The 21,253-nt window shown below is 44.4% G+C and overlaps 1 protein-coding gene across 10 annotated transcripts in view; it reads right to left on the bottom strand.

Annotated features, from left to right (window-relative positions):
- Positions 1-2,596: 2,596 nt before the first annotated feature.
- LOC129179559 (zinc finger protein 135-like) overlaps positions 2,597-21,253 on the bottom strand; it is a 33,867-nt gene continuing 15,210 nt past the window's right edge. For 2 of the 10 annotated variants that reach the window (XM_054772950.1, XM_054772946.1), the window contains one exon: positions 14,351-15,271. In XM_054772950.1, the coding sequence (XP_054628925.1) occupies positions 14,517-15,271 (755 nt within the window). In that variant the 3' untranslated portion in view covers positions 14,351-14,516. Of the gene's footprint in view, positions 5,909-7,515; positions 9,538-10,308; positions 11,968-12,058; positions 12,122-12,188; positions 12,294-12,500; positions 12,583-14,350; positions 15,272-21,253 lie in introns of those variants that run through there. The other 8 variants (XM_054772947.1, XM_054772954.1, XM_054772949.1 and 5 more) reach the window with 8 other exon arrangements.

Consider the following 21,253-nt stretch of genomic DNA (forward strand, 5'->3'; position numbering starts at 1 on the left):
ACAGTTGCCAATATTCTGTCAGACACAACTTTATTCACGACGGTTATTAGACTTAAGGTCTGGTCACCCACCCACTATGTAATTTCGAGAAGGTCCAAAAAGTTAAACGCTAAGAAGTGTTCATCCACTGCCCGTTAGTGGACTACCAAGCATTCATGCAAATTCTATTTATCACCGCTATTTGGTGTAGAATTTACCGAACCCGATTATTCAGCGATATCCAATACCTGCCCTGATATAATCAGTAGGACCCCGTCCTTATTTGGAGCGATGATTGGGGAGCGACCCCAACCCCGGCCCCTGTAGTAAAAGCGTTACTGTCCCGGTAGACGTTCTGCCCTTTTACTACTCGTAGTCCCCGACTACGGTGGTCCCCGACCACTTACGCGTTCCGGTTTAGTAGTCCCAGACTACTGTGGTCCCTGACCACTGTGGTCCCAGACCACGTGACGTCACTATCTTCAATACAATGTAAGTAATATAAAATAGGAAAGAAATAGGTAAAATAAGCAACAAGCGACACTGATTAGAACTACAATTAAAACAAATATAATTGATATTAACGAAACCTGTGAATATACCACAATATTCTTACTTCCACTTTCAATTTGATATCATCAATAGCAGAAATTCGTATGTAACAGGTTTCCTGCGTTACCTTTTAGATGGCCGGCCAAGTGGAAGATCGAAGTATTGTCGTCACAGGTCGAGTGAGAATTCGATCACCGAAGTGAGAATTCGATCACTAAGACACCACTATCCCCCTCCAACCACGTTGGGCGCCAAGTTGAAGGATTCCCTGATCCTTGTGGGTGTCGAAGTCGGAGGAGAAATACTACATGAGACTTTCTGAGCAAGCCATAGATATATTTATTCCTGACAAACAAACCTAATACAGCGGAGCTCCGGGCCTAGCGTCTTTCCCTATAGGCCTACACAGAGGTTGGTCTTAATACAGGGTCAGACAGGAAGAGCACAGCTAACTATCCCTGCCCGGCCTTTATACATTTGTAGATGCAAATGGATGTTGATCCTCAGCCAATGGGAGAAGACAGCGCCCGTCACTGCAGATGTTGGAGAGCCAATCAGATGCCGCTGAAGGTGTGGTGTTGTAGTCCCCGAGGACCAATTAGATGTCTCTGGAGGTGTGGTGTTGTAGTCCCTGAGGACCAATCAGCAAAGTGGGGTGGCACCCGCCGATGTGAGAAGTGGGCCTTTGTTCGTTGTGAAGGTCAACCAGCTGCTGTAAGCAGGATGTTGCTGTGGTTTGAGTACTCGCTCCTTGAGCTGCTTATCAGTTGTGAGGTATGTGTGGATGAGATAATGAGCGCAGGCCATGAGAACACTATGTGTTTTGTGTGACTACCCGTATAAAATGGATGTGAGCGGCTTAGCAGATTAATATGCATATAATAAGAACACAAATGAGATATAAAACCCTTCACTGGTCACCAGGGTTGCACACATCTCAAACATGCTCAAACATCCCCAAAGCACGCTTCTCCCTCCATGTTTGAGGAGGGATACTGTTCTTGAGATCATATTCAGCAATTCCACGGGCACAACGCTACATGCGCCACGTCGTGTTGATGCCAAAGAGCTCAGTTTTGGTGTCATGTGAGCACATCACATTTTCCCAGGCCTTGTCCGAGTCATTCAGGTGTTTTCATGTTAAACATTCAGACAGGTCTGTACATGTCTTCTTGAGCAGGAGGACATTGGGGAACGCCGTTACAGCAAAGTATCGAATGCTTTTCATGCTGACTGTGCTCCCAACTCCCTTGACATCATGAACCAGCTCCTGCCTTGGCATTGTTGGCTGCTTGCTCATCTTCTCACCATCATCCTTACCCCTCCAGGTGAAATCTTGGCTCTTCCACCAGCGCCAAGTCTGCCCAGGGCATATTGTATAGTTCTAGAGATGAAGCTGAGTGATGCCCTTCATTACAAAGATGTGATCTTAAAAGCGGTAAACTATATTAAATGTTGCTTAATTCCAGTACCCAGGAGGATTTTAATGACTTTAACTCAGGAAATAGAACTTTCTCATAACATTGGGGGGTATTTAAACATGGCTACATAACTAGCAACTTAAGCTGGCGGATGACAGACTTGAAAAGCAGGAAAAAAGTATTCTAAACAACTTAAACCATATTTTATTGATTCCAAAGTAAATTCCAACACCCAGTAGCACATATTGGAATAACGTGTGCAACGCTAGCATGTTAGCACAGTGGTTTCAAAGACAACAAAAAAAAACGTTTATTTGGAGTCATTGAGTGGTTGTGATAGGCTATACATTCAATGATAGCTAATGTTTGTAGCTAAACCTAGCCATTTATTTAATTTGTGTTATGTGGGGCGGGGCTTACGTGCTCAGGGTGTAATGCATGCAGCACCTTCCAAAGTTAGCGACCTCTAGCTCGCCGTCCAAGGGTTCCAAACAGTCCCTTTCCGGGTTAGATGTGAAACGTATACACAAAAACATTAAAATTGTCAAATTTTCAACTTTTTTCTTGTTATAACGCAGTACTTTTTTTCCTCTTGATATAATTGATGATTATTTGACTTTATTCCAATAAAATTAGCTGCTGGAAAATGCAGAAGATGAGTGAATTTCAATAACTGTTCAATTTCAATAACACTGATGAGCTTTTTAACGCTTTACTAGCCATACTTCAGCTAGGAGCTCATTTTGAGCTTAGACCTTTTACATAAGTACTTACCGTATTTTTATGACCATAAGGCACACTTAAAAGTCTTAAATTCTGTCCAAAATGGGCGGGGCGCCTTATAATGCAGCGTCCCTTGTGTGTGTACCGGGTTCCAAAATCTAAGTATTGCTGTGTGACTTTTATGAGCGCTCCGCTCCACTGACTGGGAGCGTCTCCTGCGGACACGCTGCTTCTACTTGTATAGCGGAAAGGTGGCTGTGACTGAGGACGCTAAAGACACGCCCCAGTAGTTATATAACTATATTTTATGAAATGGTGCCATCTATCCATCCGGACAAGGGCTACCGTGGCGTAGCAACATCAAGCGGATTACAAGGAAAGCTGGCCTCTTCAGCTCCTACTGCAGTAAAAACATTGCAGACAAACACATCCAGCCCAACTACATAGCTTGGTGTCATGATAACAATCTCCTTCTCAATACAGATAAGACTAAAGAGATGATCATCGACCCAAGAACAAGGGAAAAGGAGCCGCATAGACCCCTGTTTATTGATGAGACTGAGGTGGAGAGGGTGAAAACCTTCAAGTTCCTTGGCACACACATCAGCGAGGACCTCACCTGGTCTCACAACACCCAACAAATTCTGAAGAAGTCCCAAAGGAGACTGTACTTCCTGAGAAGACTGAGGAAATTTGGCATGTCCACCACAATCCTGAGTTGCTTCTACAGATGCACTATGGAAAGTGTCCTTACCGCCTCCATCACTGTTTGGTACGGTAACTGTACAACACGTGATAGGAAGGCACTCCAGCGGGTGATCAAGACCTCACAGAACATTGTTGGGGCAGCCCTCCCCTCACTGCAAGACATTTATAAAACTAAAGTCCTGGCAAACAGCTTTTACCCACAGGCCATCAGGCTTCTCAACGAAGCACTCACACACGCCGCACGTGACACACGCACACACTCATAGCACTTTATTTATTTATTGGTATTCATGTCTCTTCTGTTCTTGTTTCTTTCTTTTTTTGGGAGAATGAACAGAATAAGAATTGAATTGCATAGCAGAACTACCTGTCTTACTGTGCATATGACAATAAAACTCTCGAATCTTGAATCTAAAGAGGCAAGCATCAGGCAGAAGTGGTTGGAGTTGGTGATTCCTGGACAGCAAGGGAAAAATATGGTCATCTGTCAACGACACTTCACACGGGACTGTTTTGTGAACATGGGCCAATACAAAGCCGGACTATCTGCCAAACTGTTGCTGAAGTCCAACGCTTTTCCGACATTACTTGGTTGTGTTGAAGAGTCAGAAGAGCAAGCTGTAAGTAAGAATTTATCCGTGTCCTAACTGTGTTTATTTTGTGCAAGTAATCGGACATAAGGGATTCGACAGCTGTCCAGAAGTCCTCGGGAACTCTTGAGAGTGTGACCAATCACAGCGGAGTGGGCTCGGCGGAAGGTGTGCCTGGAAAGGGGCCAGGGGTGGAGAAAATTACACCACCCGTTTGGGCAGAAAGCAGGAAACCCAAGGAAACACTGCAGGGAGAGGTGCAGAGTCTGGAAGATCTAGAAATCTTTCTGTGCAGGTTATCGTGTGTAGCTTGCTCTTTTGGAGTCAACAACTCATAACCTGAAAATGAGTATAATAGGTCCCCTTTAAGAGTTTGGCTTCTCAAAACAATGTGCGTTCAAAAGAGTAATACATGCGCATCACAAAAATGCCTCTTAGAAAAAAATAAATCAGACCTCATAATCAGTGTTTACATGCGCAGATGCGACGCGAGACTCCACAGCCGCACTGATGATATTAAGGCCGAGACATAATCTCTCCAACGTGTCCTGGGTTTTCCCCGAGGCCTCCTACTGGCCGGACATGCCCTGAACACTTCTGGGCGTCTGGGCGACATCCTGAGTAGATGCCCAAGCCACCTCATCTGGCTCCTCTCAATGCGGAAGAGCAGCGCTTCTACGCCGAGTTTCTCCCGGATGACAGTGCTTCTCACCTTATAGAGGTGAGCCCAGCCACCCTACGAAGAAAACTCATTTTGGCGGCTTTCAGTCATTGTTCAGGTTATTCCATTGAATTGACCTGTTTAATCACCAATAGGATTGGATTTGATGGGCTACCTCTTATTTCAGATGATCTGTTTCCAACGTTGTGGAAAGGCGGTGTGACTGTCCATGATGCCTGCATGATCCATCAACTTCTCCAGTCCTGTTTACAGGCGTTGAGCACAAGGTCAAATTGATAGACGCTTTAATAACCCCCTTGGGGGGATTCAGGAAAAGACTGGCAGCAGTGGGATTCAAACCCACACCCCCAGAGAGACTGGAGCCTTAATCGAGCACCTTTGACCGCTCGGCCACACTACCATGAAGTATGACATTTCATGACTCAGCCACCGTACCGATTGCGTAGCAGGCACTAACTTAGCTAATGTTGGGGATTTGGCCACTAACAGGACCTACCAATGAATGTCTATGCGGTATGTATATGTATCATAACAGAAGCATGACTGCAAATTGCTGGTCGTTTCTTTGAGGCCGCTTACGAGACAGCCGTGAGTGACGACAGCCATGAAGGCCAGTGATCCCATTCGGGCCGATCAGCAATTTATTTAGTGAATATCAGCGAAAAAATCGAGTCATTTCTCCTTTCTGTGTGTTCTTTCAAACCACTTTTGGTAACATATGCTAGCTGGTGGTGTTCCAATGATAATTGCTAAAATCCCAGATAGCAAATTAACACTGAAATGATGTCAAATCAGCATTGAATTGTCAGCGTGGGATCAGTGTTGATTCTTCATCGGTTTGCACCCACCACCGATACCGAAACATTGATTCCGTAACCACAGACCAAGAGAATTTCAAATGGCTGAGAATACTGAAACCAGGTTGAAACCTCAACACAGCAAAAATCAATGTGGTTTCAATATTTCAATGATAATACCAAAAGAAATAGGGCTACTTTAACACCAGCATTTCATTAAAAGCCTGCTCTATCTATAGCCAGGATGTCATGGGCTTAAAAGCTGTGGCTTTATCGAGTATAACAGCAGACACACACTTCTGGAACAGAAATTCAACAGGTTTTATTTCATTTCATTCATGGCTGCGCCTAACCTGACCCCTCCAGCCCGGTGTGGCGCGTAACGAAGCCACTTCTGCACTGCTTGTGCAAAGGCGTAATCGTTCATGTCAGTGCCAAGCTGCTGGGTGAGGGCATCTGAAACAGAAGCACAAAGCACACACTTTTGCTTACTGGTGACACAATGACGCCACACAACTTCCAAGAACCCAACTCGACCCCGCATCCGTCCCTGCGCGTCGTTTTGGAACGGAACGCTGATGATGCACTTCAAAGCCAAATAATGGCAGGAACCCAATGCAGTGCGAGTCCCACTAAATTTTGTGGTGTGCTTTCTCCCTTGGGACTTTGGTTTAAGGCTTCTGCAAATAGTTCATTACTCTTGGCTCTTCAATCAATTTATAAACATCAACTGAATCTTCTGCAGCCTCACTGTCAAGGTTTTTCAAAAAGATGTTAATGTTTGTGGTTAAATACAGACCATGAACAGAAAAAAGTATTCATATTTAAGTCAATTTTACGTTTTTCTTTTGCCTAAACAGAACCTCGGTTTGACCTCATCAAACCGCCCCTCAAGCGTGTGAACAAACGTGGGTGGCTAGTAAGTACCAAGCTAGCTAGCTCGCTCCTTCCATCCATCCATGTTCTATGTTGCCTATCCTCACTAGTAGGAATATAACAATTCCCGGAAGTAAACGACGGTAAAATCTGACGCAGTGTGCGCGCGCAGGATTAGGAGTCCAAGGGGAAGTCTCTGAAAAAGCTGCTTTTTCATATAATATTGAGTATTTTCATTGGTGTACATGTTTGTTAGGTAGATTCCTTCTTCAATTTGTATTGGATTTATGCTGAGTGTTGGACCACCACGACTCAAACGACTGCTTTCAAAGTTAAGTCCAACTTTGACCCTTTCAAACTCATGGATCGGAGCTTCAGGACAAGATAAAAGGTACGTGGGGTATAAATTTCATCTGCAGATGAAATTTACTCAAATCTGATGGTGCGAAATATGTACATTTTGGGCCGGAAATAACGTAGCGTGGAACCCAATGCAGCGTGCTGCTGCACAGTGGCCACTCTCTGGCCGCCCCACGGGCCATCTAGACATTTCGGATATCAACTTATTGCCACCCCTACGTGAGTAATGGTCTCACCTTGGCCACCCCAATGAAACATTTCTGGCTCAGCTAGGCCGACAATGAAAATTACGACACTTGATTTTCATCCGTGGACTTTTTGATGATCACAAAAATGTAAATGGCTAATCTGTTGACTTTTAAAACACATGTCACAGCCTAAGCCTAATGGCAGGTATTTCTCAGATGTTGTACGATGTTGTTTACAGCTACGTTGACAAGCTAATTTTTGATGCTCTATCCATTCGCTTCACAAAAGATATGTGTTCATTCCACCACGTGATGGTATGTATACACCCCTGATCAAAATCTAAAGACCAGTTGAAAAATTGATAGAATTTGCATTTTGCACATTTGGATCTTTTTTTTGCACATGAGGTTTTAAGCAGAGCTACAATATGCAAAAACAAGAAGGGGCTGTTTATCAGCTGATCAAAAGTTTAAGACTTTTTTCATTTTTCAAATTTTCATTTTCTGTCAGGCATCCCCACTGTCATGCCCTCCTGATGGCTAAAGCTAAGAAGCTTTCTCTTTTTGAACATGGTTGGATTGTCAAGCTGCATAAGCAAGGCCTCTTCGCAGCATGCCATGGCTGCTGAGGTTGGGCACATTAAGCCAGTCATTCTAAATTTTTTGAAAGATCCTGAAAATTATGGAACAAAAAAGTCAACTGGTAGACCAAAAAAAAAACCAAAAACAAAAAAAAACACCTGCGCTGAGCCAGAGGATCCGATTGGCTGTCCATTAAGACACAAGGCGGTCTTCGACCCAAATTAAAGCCCTTACTGGTGCCGTCTGCAGCGCAATAACCATCAGACGGCATCTGCAGGAAAAGGGTTTAAAAAACAAAAAAACGAATGAAAAGACCTCGTCTCCTTCAACACCACAAAAGTCCCCGTCTAGGCTTTGCCAGGGAGCATCAAACATGGGACACTGAAAGGTGGAAAAATGTTTTAGGTGGTGCAGAGTCGTCAAATGGCGGCCGCTTACGTGCAGATGTTGCAGCGGGCATCCCTCATGACTGAGGGCCCACGTCTGTGTGGTACCAGCTGCGTTCTTCAACAGGACAACGCTGCAGGTCACAATGCTGGCTTGACCAAGGACTTCTTCAGGGAGAATAACATCACTCTTTTGGACCATCCTGCATGTTCCCCTCATTTAAATCCCATAGAGAACATTTGGGGATGGATGGCAAGGGAAGTTTATAAAAATGGCCATCAGTTCCAGACAGTTGATGCCCTTGATGAAGCCATCTTCACCACTTGGAGCAATGTTCCCACTAGCCTCCTGGAAACACTGGCATCAAGCATGCCCAAAGCCATTTTGGAAGTGATGAACAAGAACGGTGGAGCTCCTCATTACTGAGTCCTACTGACAACATTTTTGGTTCTAGTTTGGAGAGTTTTTTGTTATTTTTTGAGCGATGGTCTTAAACTTTTGATCAGCTGATAAACAGCCTATTTCATTGTTGTTTTCAATAAATTACTTTTTCAAAATGCTTTTTGTCTCACTCCCCTTCTTGTTTTTGCATATTGTAGCTCTACTTAAAACCTCATAAAGATCCAAATGTGCAAAATGCAAATTCTAGCAATTTTTCAACTGGTCTGAAGATTTTGAGCAGGAGTGTATATCGGTATCGGAAATTGAGAGTTGGAGAATCCCGGCAAAAAAGCCAATATCGGACATCCCTAATAATATTAACAAAAAATATGATGATAATCACGATAATAATAATAAAAAATAATTAATAACAACAATAACAACACGGGCTACTGTTGCGGCCATAATCAAGCTAAAACTCAACTCTGAATCCCCGGTCTCACTATCTGTCCGCAGGAAGTGAACGAGCGAACACGTCGTGAATACATTTTATTGCAACACACGAGCACGAGTTTTATTTCTGTCCTAAATGCTTATTTTCTCAGATTATACCTACTGTATTGCATGCAAATGTGATTATATGGGTGTTATTTCATGTCCAGAGTGCTAGAATGATGTTGAAACCATATTTAGGAGGTGGTGAACAGGTTTTCTATGCTCTAACTGCAAAAATATTCCATTTATAAATAGGGAAAATCACTTATCTGGAGCCTGTGCATAAGGACATACCAGAAATGCATTTACACAGTCGTGTCCCTTTGAAAGCCCTCTTCTGCTTCTGCTCGTCCTTCTGTTTCTTTCCTGCCCAGTTCAGGCCAGAGGCCATTTCATTAGTGAACACCAAGGACATCATCCGCCGGACCCTTGAATCCAAGTTGTTCCCGCCAACAATAGTCAGACGAGTCACCTGGCACAGTTCAGATGACAAACTCAACTCAACAAAACCAAGTTATTCGCATGGTGCATTTTGAAGTCCGCATTTTGAAGTCTGGTTTGTAGGCCTCTGAAGTCTGGAGGACTGCCTCCGTATGGTCCAAATCCTGCATATTTCGGATGGGAATTTCCACCGGGTTAGCCAGGCTCAGCTGGTGGCCCACACCGCCCAGAGCTTGGCAACACCTGCGAGACTGCCGGATCTGCTCGACTTCCTTTCGAAGTTCCCGGATTTCTGAGGTCAGCTGGGTGACCGTCGTCAGTAGCTTCTGGAAAGCGGCATCAGTTCACCGGGATGAGGTGGGACATTTAATACAGCTGAAATATTAATAATAATAGTAGTACCTTTTCCTCCAGCGAGGGCCACATAGTGCAAAATGAAAGGACTTTGCCACTTGGATATTTTGTGCCATCTGCTAAGACGTTATTTCAAGAAAGAGCGGCATCTCAGCCTTGTGATGAAAGTGAAATGATACTAAAATTACGTCCTTTTTCCTCATCATGTTGAGTTTATTCTGATATGAATTGCAACTTTTTTTCCCTCATTCGATGAAGACTTTATTCTCAAAAAAATTCCAGCTGTTTTTGTTCCTTTTTTGCTGTTTATTTCCCCCCATTTTCCAACAATTTCAACTTTACGTTCTTTTCTTTCTGGTAATTATGACTTTATTTGCATAATATTTCTATAAATAAGTATGTTCCAGAAATTACCAGTTTTTTTCTTTTGTTTCGTGTGTTTGACATTTCTTCTTTACATTTTTTTTATTTTAATATTTCAACTCTGTGCTACTAAAATGACTTTATTTGTCCTCGTAAAATGTTCCAAATATTTCAAATTTCTTAACAAAACTTCAACTTTTTTTTACCCTCATTCGATGACAACATTTTTCTCTTCATACATTCACTTTCTTCTCTGTTGTTCCCCCCCCTTCACCGACTCGCAAGTTTTTTTTAAGTGCAATTTTGCATGTTTTTAAAAAAAGATTTGCAGCGGATGAACACGCATTGTGTTCTGCGTCCTTGTGGTGTATTAGAGAGATCTCTCGGTGCTCTGTTGTGTGTTCCATTCCATTCCATTTTCCTACGCTTATCCGGGTCCGGGTCGCGGGAGCAGCTATCTCAGTAGGGAAGCCCAGACTTCCTGGTTCCCGGCCACCTCCTCCAGCTCCACCAGGAGGACACCAAGGTGTTCCCAGGCCAGCTGGGAGACATAATCCCTCCAGCGTGTCCTAAGTATTCTCCCGGCTGGGCATGCCCAGAACACCTCACCAGGGAGGCGTCCGGGAGGCATCCGGACTAGGTTCCCGAGCCACCTCAACTGGCTCCTCTCGATGTGACACGATGTGAGCTCTACTTTGAGCTCCTCCCGGATGACTGAGCTCCTCACCCTGTCTCTTAGGGTGAGTCCAGCCACCCTACGGAGGAAACTCATTTCAGCCGCTTGTATCCGCGATCTCATTCTTTCGGTCACGACCCAAAGCTCGTGACCATAGGTGAGGGTGGGAACATAGATCGAACGGTAAATTGAGAGTTTTGCCTTCCGGCTCAGCTCTCTCTTCACCACGACGGTCCGGTACAGCGACCGCATTACTGCAGACGCTGTGCCGATCCGCCTATCGACCTCACGCTCCAACCTTCCCTCACTCATGAACAAGACCCCGAGATACTTAAACTCCCCCACCTGGGGCAGGACCTCATTCCCAACCCGTAAGAAGCAATCCCACCTTTTCCGACTGAGAACCATGGCCTGAGATTTGGAGGTGCCGAGCCTCATCCCAGAAGCTTCACACTCAGATGCAAACCGTCCCAGTAAACGCTGCAGGTCACAGCCCGATGAGGCCATCAGGACCACATCGCTGGCTCGTGCTAACTCGTTTTCTCTTTTTAGAACGCACAGAGAAGGGAAAGAAATATGTGGATAATGGGCAAAATTAAAAAAAAAAGTTAAAAACTCTGACTTGATTCTAGTAAAACCACTGCTGAATTTTCCATTTCTGTTGTTGTTGTGTTTTGTTTTGTATTGTATTTTCTTTTTTTTTTTAATCAGAAATATTTTGATTAAATTTTGACAAAGTAAAAAAACAAATACACACAATGTTTTCTGGTAGTTTAGGCAGAGAACGAGAGAGTGAGAAAACAAAAACAAAAACAGCAAAATAACAAACAAAAAACCCCAACACAAAAAACATCCACAAAGTAAGCCACACACAGAAGTCCAAGAGACAGAAGTCCGAGTTTGGTTGGACAACCAAATGCAAAACAACCAAAGCAAATGCACAAGTGAGTTAAACAACAGATGACAGCAAATAGGCCAGAGAGGGAAAGCTATTGGGGAGCTCAGGTAAATTTAAAGTTGTGGAAATATACTAAGAAAGGTCCCCAGACATTTTGGAATTTTTCTTTGGCATTACAAACTGAGTAATGAATTTTCTCCAAATTTAGACAGGACATGACATCTCTCAGCCACTGAGCGTGGGTGGGCGGAGCAGCATCCTTCCACCTTAACAGAATTGCCTGTCTGGCCAAGAGGGAGGCAAAGGACAAACTTCGTTGTCGTGTGGGGGTCAAATGCAAGTCGGGTTCACCTGTGGTGCTTGTATTTTCTTTTTTAATTATATTTTTAGAATATGGTGCGGCCACTGATTCAAATCAGTCACTGCACTGCACTCCTTTGGTGGAAGGCTTTCACAGATGATAATCTCAAAGTGCAACCATTACACTTGCCTTTAAGAGCCCGCCTGGCAGTGTCTTGTGCATCCATGATAACCATAAAAGGAGGACAAAAATGATGTAGGAATTGAATGTTACCGTACATGAAATGTCTGCTTTCAAAACATACCTTCATGTGATAACCCCTGGAAGGGGGGAGCAGGCATCTCCGTGAGATCCTCTCTTAAAGGTGCTATTGGAGATTACAGAGTGATTACAAGCCATTGTGCTGAATTGGACTACTTTATGCAGATACTTACTTACACACACGTAATAAAACTCTGGGTGGAGGTGGATGTTTGTATGGGGGCTGGCATGGGACATTGTCCTGGTCAAATTCGTCTTCAGCATAAATTGGATTTGCTCTAAAAACAAAAAACAACAAATGCAACAGCAGTTTAAAAAAAACCTTGCGAGCATGACTGTGGTACAGAAATTGCGGGTTTGATTCCCAGCTGACGCCATTAACAAGTGAGAAATATAAGTCCCTTTGAATAAAAGCGTAGGCTAAATGCGGAACTATCAACAAATGGATAAGCTTCTATGGACAGAACATAAAAGCAATATGAAACCTTTTCAGTCTTTTGTTTGGGGGCTCTGCATCAGTCTCCATCAGGTACCTGTCCGTGGACCTCGCTGCTTCCTCGTACGCGTCTACAATGCAGAATTACAGACAGGTGTAAGGAAAATTGTTGATACGTCGACATTCTGGTCAAATATCGAGGACTCGGGAGTGCTACTGAACGAAATGCCATTTGGGAAAGCCGTAAGAACCGCCCATTTGAAGGCAGCCGACTCCAAAGAGCCGGCCTTCCCACCGCCAATCGACACCAAACAGTCACATGATCGGCCAACTTGTGTAACTTGTGTAATTAATTCATCACACAATAACTGAAAATGAACTCTGTAACTTCGCTAGCCTCAATACATTCCTCGTCTCCCGCTTCCAAACAGGCAGGAAGAGAGTCTGTGCATTGGTTTCAGAGTAAAGTTCCTTGTTTCCGGGTAAATTTCTTACTTTCAGGGAGAGGTTGCTGGTTCCAGGATAAAGTTCCTGATCCGGGGTCTACCTTCTGGGTCCAGAGTACAGTTCCTTGTTCTCGGGGAAAGTCCTTAGTTCCAGGGTAAAGCTGCTGGTTGCAGGATAAAGTTCCTGATCCAGAGTAAAGTTTGTGATCCAGGGTAAAGCTCCTGGTCTCTGAATAAAGTACCATGTTCCCGGGTAAAGTTCTTACTTCCAGGCCAAAGTTCCTGGTTCCAGGATAAAGTTCCTGATCCAGGGTCAACTTTCTGCTTCCAGAATAAAGTTCCTAGTTCTCAGGGAAACTTCTTAATTCCAGGGTATAGCTCGTGGTTCCAGGATAAAGTTCCTGATCCAGAGTAAAAGTTCCAGATCCAGGGTAAAGTTCCTGGTTTCGGAGTTAAGTTCCTTGTTCCCGGGCAAAGTTCTTAGTTCCTGGTTCCAGGGTCAATTTTGTGGTTGCATAGTAAAGTTCCTCGTTCTTGGGTAAAGCTCCTGGTTCCAGTGCAAAGTTCCTGATCCAGAGTAACGTTCTTAGTTACAGGCCAAAGTTCCTGGTTCCAGGTTAAAGTTCCTGATCCAGGGTCAACTTTCTGGTTCCAGGGTAAAGTTCCTAGTTCCTGGGTAAAGTTCTGAGATCCAGGGTATAGCTCCTGGTTCCAGACTGAAGTTTCTAATCCATGGTCAAGTTCCTGGTTCTAGGGTAAAGTTCTTAGTTCCTGCAGTGAAAAAGCAGCCTCTTCTGTGCATTGGTTTCAGCACCTTGGCGCGACTATTCCACAGAACAACGGCATGAACGGAGTGAGCCCTTTTGTCAGTCATACAGTCTTTGTCTCGGTGGGTGGAAGCAGATGAGTGTAACGTAGTAGAGATTATATTTGTAGCTTCCAATATATTGTCATATATATTTTTTCATTGTACTTTTCTGTAAAGTAGCGGTAAAATCAGGCCTTGTCTCGTAGAACCAATCTCGTGTATCATCTCGTCTCGTGACGCTCCTACTGAACGTTGCCGATAACTCGCATTTGCAGGAGCAGTGATCACAGTAACGACGCATCACGTCAAACTAATCTGTATCACATCCACTCACAGGTCAAAGAAAAATCACATAAAACACAAATGGAATTGTTAGCTAGTTTGTTTCACTCATGTGGTGGCTCTACTTACAGTCTTGTCCGCCATCCGTTCTGTGCTCGAGTCGTTTAACTCAACTTTGCCTACGGTTTGATCTCTTTGAGTCTTCACAATCACCGTGGGCGATTGTCGGTAGGTGACAAAAAGGTTGCAGGCGAGGGTCCAAGGGAACACGTGTCGAGTGCTGCCACATCCTTTACGTTCCGCCGCCTGATTCCCACCCGTGTGGCACACACACGTTTGACAGCTCAGTATTAGATGCCCTGTTCATTTTGCGTCTTTATCCACTTACAAAGATATAAACAGTCCAGAATTGTTTGGTTAGATTTATTGTAACAGAGACAGAATAAAAAAAAACCAACATGAAATAAAAGGTTATAAATGAATATGTATTCGAAGTAGGGAAGTAAGTATTAGATCCCCAAGAAAACTTTCATTCTCCGTCGTGTGTCAGCAAGTGTGTTGTCAAACTTTTCTTTTGGAAATAGCTTTTCCCACAAACTGAGCATGTGTAGGGTTTTTCTCCCGTGTGTTTCCGCATGTGCTGGGTTAAACTGTATCGGTAAGAAAAGCTTTTCCCGCAAAATGAGCAATTAAAAGGTTTTTCTCCTGTGTGCGTCCTCATGTGTGATACCATGCTTTTGTTGTGACAGAATCTTTTATCACAAACTGAGCACCGAAAGGGTTTTTCCCCTGTGTGCATCCTCATGTGTGCATCCATATTTACCTTTTGGGAGAATCTTTTGTCACAGACTGAGCATCTAAAGGGTTTTTCGCCTGTGTGGGTTCTCATGTGTCGAGTGAAAGCGCTCTTTTTATAGAAGCTTTTAGCACAAACCGGACAGGCAAAACGTTCTTTACCTGTCTCCCTTTCAGCGCATTCAGAGCTTTTGTTGTCAGTGCGAGTCCTCGTACCACCTTCACAGTCTGTGTCGCTGCTCAAAAGTTCTTGGGTCTTGCCCCAGTCTTCAGCCTCAGGAGAGCGCAACGCCGTGTCGTCGCTATCTGACAGCGGCGCTAAGAGGTGGTCCGCTTGTGGTACATCTTCAGGGTCTTCGGTCTTTACACAGGCAGCGGCCGGCGGTGACTTGGTGAGATCGGCCTCCTCTGGCCCGAAAGGACACTCTCCCTTCTGAGCGATCCAGAGTTCCTCCGTTTCCTCTTTTATGTGGGGGGGCTGCTGGACATCTGCGAGATGTTGAACAACACAAACGCACTTTAGCTCAGACACGTCAAATATTATTCATAGAGCTCAAAGATGATGACGTATCGCCAATTAATCAACATCAGCGATTATGTAACCGATAAATTCACGTCTTTTTTTTTTTTTTTGCTGTGCAGAGATTCAGTCACTCAGTGCCTGGCCCCTTCCCCACACAAACACACAGACCAGTGAGGGGCAGCTTTTCCTGTCTCACTCACTTGGGTGCAGCAGAGAATCCGACGATAGAAATGGTGAAGGAAAGTGCATTTTTTTGATACCGTGGTAAGCCGTGACCTTCTAAAACAACAGAACACTACACTTTAGTGCCCCATGTGAATAACGTCCTTGGTGGTAGTGTGATGGTCTGGGGCTGTCTTGCTGCTTCAGGACCTGGAAGACTTGCTGTGATGAATGGAAGCATGAATTGTGCTGAAGGAGAATGTGTGTGACCTCAAGCTGAAAGCAACTTGGGTTCTGCAGCAGGACAATGATCCAAAACACACCAGCAAGTCCACCTCTGAATGGATGAAGACTTTGGAGTGGTCTAGTCCAAGTCCTGACCTGAATCCTATTGAGATGCTGTGGCATGACCTTAAAAAGGCGCTTCAGGCTGGAAAAGCCTCCAATGTGGCTGAATGACAACAATTCTGCTAAATTCCTCCCCAGCGCTGGAAGAGACTCATTGCAAGTTGATTGCAGTTGTTGCTACTAAGGGGGGCCCAACCATTTATAAAGTTTAGGTCTGCATTTTTTCACCCTTAATAATGAAAGGTTTCATTTAAAAACTGCATTTTGTGTTCAGTTGTGTTGTCATTGACTAATATTGAAATTTGTTTGATGATCTGAAACATTTAAGTGTGACAAAAATGGAAAAAAAAACCAAACACTTTCATACCACATGTTCATCATTAATAATATGTGTGTGTATATATATACACACACACACACACATATATATATATATATATACATATGCACATATACATGTACATATATACATATACATACATAAATACACACACACACACATATATACATATATATATATATATATATATATATACATACATGTATGTATATATATATACACATACATATATATATATACACACACACACACATATATATATATATATACACACACACACACATATATATATATATATATATACACACACACATATATATATATACACACACACACACACACATATATACACACACACACACACACATACTGTATATATAATATACTGCTAAAAAAATTGAAGGAACACTTGGAAAACACATCAGATCTAAACTGGGGGAAAAATGATGTTGAATATGTTTCCTGATAATAAGTGGGTGATGTATTAGTAACAAAATGATGCCACATCATTTGATAGAAATGAAAATGATCACCCTATAGAGGGGGGAAATCAAAGACACCCCAAAAATGAAAGTGAAAAAATGATGCAGCACACTGGTCCATTTAGCTAAAATGTCATTGTAGCAACTCAAAATGATTCTCAGTAGTTTGTGTGGCCCCCACGTGCTTGTACGCATACCTGACAACGTCGGGGCATGCTCCTAATGAGACTACGGATGATGTCCTGGGGGATCTCCTCCCAGATCTGGACCAGGGAATCACTGCGGTACCTGGACGCATGGAGGAGATTCCAGGAGACAGGTAGTTACTCCAGGAGAGCTGGACAGGGCCGTAGAAGGTCCTTCAACCCTCAGCAGGATCGGTATCTGCTCCTTTGTGCAAGGAGGAACAGGATGAGCACTGCCAGAGCCCTACAAAATGACCTCCAGCAGGCCACTGGTGTGAATGTTTCTGACCAAACAATCAGAAACAGGCTCCATGAGGGTGGCCTGAGGGCCCGACGTCCTGTAGTGGGCCCTGTGCTCACTGCCCAGCACCGTAGAGCTCCATTGGCATTTGCCATAGACCACCAGAATTGGCAACTACACCACTGGTGCCCTGTGCTCTTCCCTGATGAGAGCAAGTTCAACCTGAGCACATGCGTCAGACGTGAAAGGGTCTGGAGATGCCGTGGAGAACGTTATGCTGCCTGCAACATCATTCAGCATGACCGGTTTGGTGGTGGGTCAGTGATGGTCTGGGGAGGCATATCCCTGGAAGGACGCACAGAACTCTACAGGTTAGATAACGGCACCCTGACTGATATTAGGTATCGGGATGAAATCCTTGGACCCATTGTCAGAACCTACGCTGGTGCAGTGGGACCTGGGTTCCTCCTGGTCCATGACAATGCCCGACCTCATGTGGCTAGTGTATGCAGGTAGTTCCTGGAGGATGAAGGAATTGATATCATTGACTGGCCCCTACGTTCACCTGACCTAAACCCAATAGAACACCTCTGGGACATTATGTTTAGGTCCATCCGGCGCCGCCAGGTTGCTCCTCAGACTGTCCAGGAGCTCAGTGATGCCCTGGTCCAGATCTGGGAGGACACCATCCGTAGTCTCATTAGGAGCATGCCCCCACGTTGTCAGGCATGCGTACAAGCACGTGGGGGCCACACAAACTACTGAGAATCATTTTGAGTTGCTACAATGACATTTTAGCTAAATGGACCAGTCTGCTGCATCATTTTTTCACTTTCATTTTTGGGGTGTCTTTGATTTCCCCCCTCTATAGGGTGATCACTTTCATTTCTATCAAATGATGTGGCATCATTTTGTTACTAATACATCACCCACTTATTATCAGGAAACATATTCAACATCATTTTTCCCCCAGTTTAGATCTGATGTGTTTTCGAAGTGTTCCTTTAATTTTTTTGAGCAGTATACAGTATATACATATATATATATGTATGTATATACATACAGTAGCTTCAACATACACACACACACACACACACACACACACACACACACACACATCGAAGAAGGAGAGGAGGAAAGTGTGTCCGTAGGAAGAGAGAGAAGAGGAACGCCAAGAGTATAGGACTGAGAGTAGGGACGTTGAATGTTGGAACTATGACAGGAAAAGGTAGAGAGTAGGTTGACATGATGCAGAGAAGGAAGGTAGACATACTGTGTGTCCAGGAGACCAGGTGGAAAGGTAGCAAGGCTAGAGGTTTAGGAGCAGGGTTCAAGTTGTTCTATCATGGTGTAGATAGGAAGAGAAACAGAGTAGGAGTTATCTTGAAGGAGGAGTTTGTTAGGAATGTCTTGGAGGTAAAAAGAGTGTCAGATAGAGTGGTGAGTCTGAAGCTAGAAATGGAAGGTGTGATGTTCAATGCTGTTAGTGGGTATGCTCCACAGGTAGGATGTGAGCTGGAGGAGAAGGAGAAATGCTGGTTGGACTTGGATGAAGTGATGCAGAGCATACCTAGAAGAGAGAGAGTTGTCATTGGTGCAGACTTCAATGGACATGTTGGTGCAGGAAACAGAGGGGATAAGGAGGCCATGAGCAGGTTTGGTATCCAGGAGAGGAATGCAGAAGGACAGATGGTGGTTGACTTTTCAAAAAGGATGGAAATGGCTATAGTGAATACTTTCTTCCAGAAGAGGCAGGAACATAGGGTGACCTATAACAGTGGAGGTAGGAGCACACAGCTAGACTACATCTTGTGTAGACGCTGTCATCTGAAGGAGATCAGTGACTGTAAAGTAGTGGTAGGCCATAGTGTAGCCAAACAACATAGGGTGATGGTGTGGAGGATGACTCTGGTGGGGAGGAAGATGAAGAGGACAAAGACAGAGCAGAGGACCAAATGGTGGCAGCTGAAAAAGGAAGAGTGTTGCATGACTTTTAGGAAGGAGTTAAGACGGGCTCTGAGTGGTCAGGAGGTGCTTCCAGATGACTGGACAACTACAGCTAATGTGATCAGGGAGACAGGCAGGAGAGTACTTGGTGTGGCATCTGGAAGGAAAGTAGACAAGGAGACTTGGTGGTGGAATGAGGAGGTACAGGAGTGTATACAGAGAAAGAGGTTAGCTAAGAAGAAGTGGGACACTGAGAGGACTGAGGAGTAGACAGGAGTACAGGGAGATGCAGCGTAAGGTGAAAGTAGAGGTAGCAAAGGCCAAACAAGGCGCTTATGATGACTTGTATGCTAGGTTGGATAGTAAGGAGGGAGAGACTGATCTATACAGGTTGGCAAGACAGAGAGACAGAGATGGGAAAGACGTGCAGCAGGTTAGGGTGATTAAGGATAGGATGGAAGTATATTGACAAGTGCCAGTAGTGTGATGGGAAGATGGAAAGAGTACTTTGAAGAGCTGATGAACGTGGAAAATGAGAGAGAACAAAGACTAGAAGAGGTGACTTTTGTGGACCAGGAAGCAGCAAAGATTAGTCAGGATGAAGTGAGGAGGACATTGAAGAGGATGAAGAGTGGAAAGGCCGTCGGTCCTGATGATATACCTGTAGAGGTTTGGAAGTGTCTAGAAGAGGTGGCAGTAGAGTTCCTGACTGGGTTGTTGTGGTTGTTCAACAGGATCTTAGATCATGAAAAGATGCCTGAGGAATGGAGGAGAAGTGTGCTGGTGCCCATTTTGAAGAACAAGGGAGATGTGCAGAGCTGTGGCAACTACAGAGGAATAAAGCTGATGAGCCATACAATGAAGTTATGGGAAAGAGTAGTTGAAGCTAGACTAAGGGCACAAGTGAGCATTTGTGAGCAGCAGTATGGTTTCATGCCAAAAAAAGAGTACTACAGAGGCAGTATTTGCTTTGAGGATGTTGATAGAGAAGTACAGAGAAGGCCAGACGGAGCTGCATTGTGTTTTTGTAGATGTGGAGAAAGCTTATGACAGGGTGCCCAGAGAGGAAATGTGCTATTGTATGAGGAAGTCTGGAGTGGCAGAGAAGTATGTTAGAGCGGTGCAGGACATGTATGAGGACTGGAAGACAGTAGTGAGGTGTGCTGTAGGTGTGACAGGAGTTCAAGGTGGAGGTGGGACTGCATCAGGGATCAGCTCTGAGCCCCTTCTTGTTCGCTATGGTGATGGACAGACTGACAGACGAGGTTGGACAGGAATCTCCATGGACTATGATGTTTGCAGATGACATTGTGATCTGCAGTGAGAGCAGGGAACAGGTGGAGGAGAAGCTAGAGAGGTGGAGGTTTGCCCTGGAAAGGAGAGGAATGAAGGTTAGCGCAGTAAGACAGAGTACATGTGTGTGAATGAGAGGGACCCAAGTGGAAGAGTGAGCTTACAGGGAGAAGAGATCAAGAAGGTGGAGGATTTGAACTACTTAGGGTCAACAGTCCAGAGCAATGGAGAGTGTGGAAAAGAGGTGAAGAAGCGTGTACCGGCAGGATGGTACGGGTGGAGAAAAGTGTCAGGTGTGATGTGTGATAGAAGAGTTTCAGCTCAAATGAAAGGAAAGGTGGACACAACTGTGGTGGTGTTTGGTCTAGAGACAGTGTCCATGAGGAAAAGACAGGAGACAGAGCTGGAGGTAGCAGAGATGAAGATGCTGAGGTTCTCTCTGGGAGTGACCAGGAAGGATAGGATCAGGAATGAGTACATCAGAGGGACAGCACATGTTAGAGGTTTTGGAGATGAAGTCAGAGAGGCCAGACTGAGATGGTTTGGACATGTCCAGAGGAGAGATAGGGAATATATAGGTAGAAGGATGCTGAGTTTGGAACTGCCAGGCAGGAGGCCTCCAGGAAGACCAAAGAGGAGGTTTATGGATGTAGTGAAAGAGGACATGAAGGTAGTTGGTGTGAGAGAAGAGGATGCAGAAGACAGGGTTAGATGGAGGCAATTGATTCACTGTGGCGACCCCTGAAGGGAAAAGGCCAAAGGAGAAGAAGAAGAAGATATATATATGTGTGTGTGTGTGTATACTGTATATATATATATACAGTCAAACTTGTCTATAGCAGCCACTAGAGGGAGTCTGTAAAAGTGGCCGCTATAGACAGGTGGCCTCTATAGACAGGTTGGCGTCCAGTTTGAATGTTGACCAGTAGAGGAAAAAAAAGAAAAAAAAG

Source organism: Dunckerocampus dactyliophorus, chromosome 4 (genome assembly GCF_027744805.1).
Source record: "Dunckerocampus dactyliophorus isolate RoL2022-P2 chromosome 4, RoL_Ddac_1.1, whole genome shotgun sequence".
Classification (NCBI taxonomy): Eukaryota; Metazoa; Chordata; class Actinopteri; order Syngnathiformes; family Syngnathidae; genus Dunckerocampus; species Dunckerocampus dactyliophorus.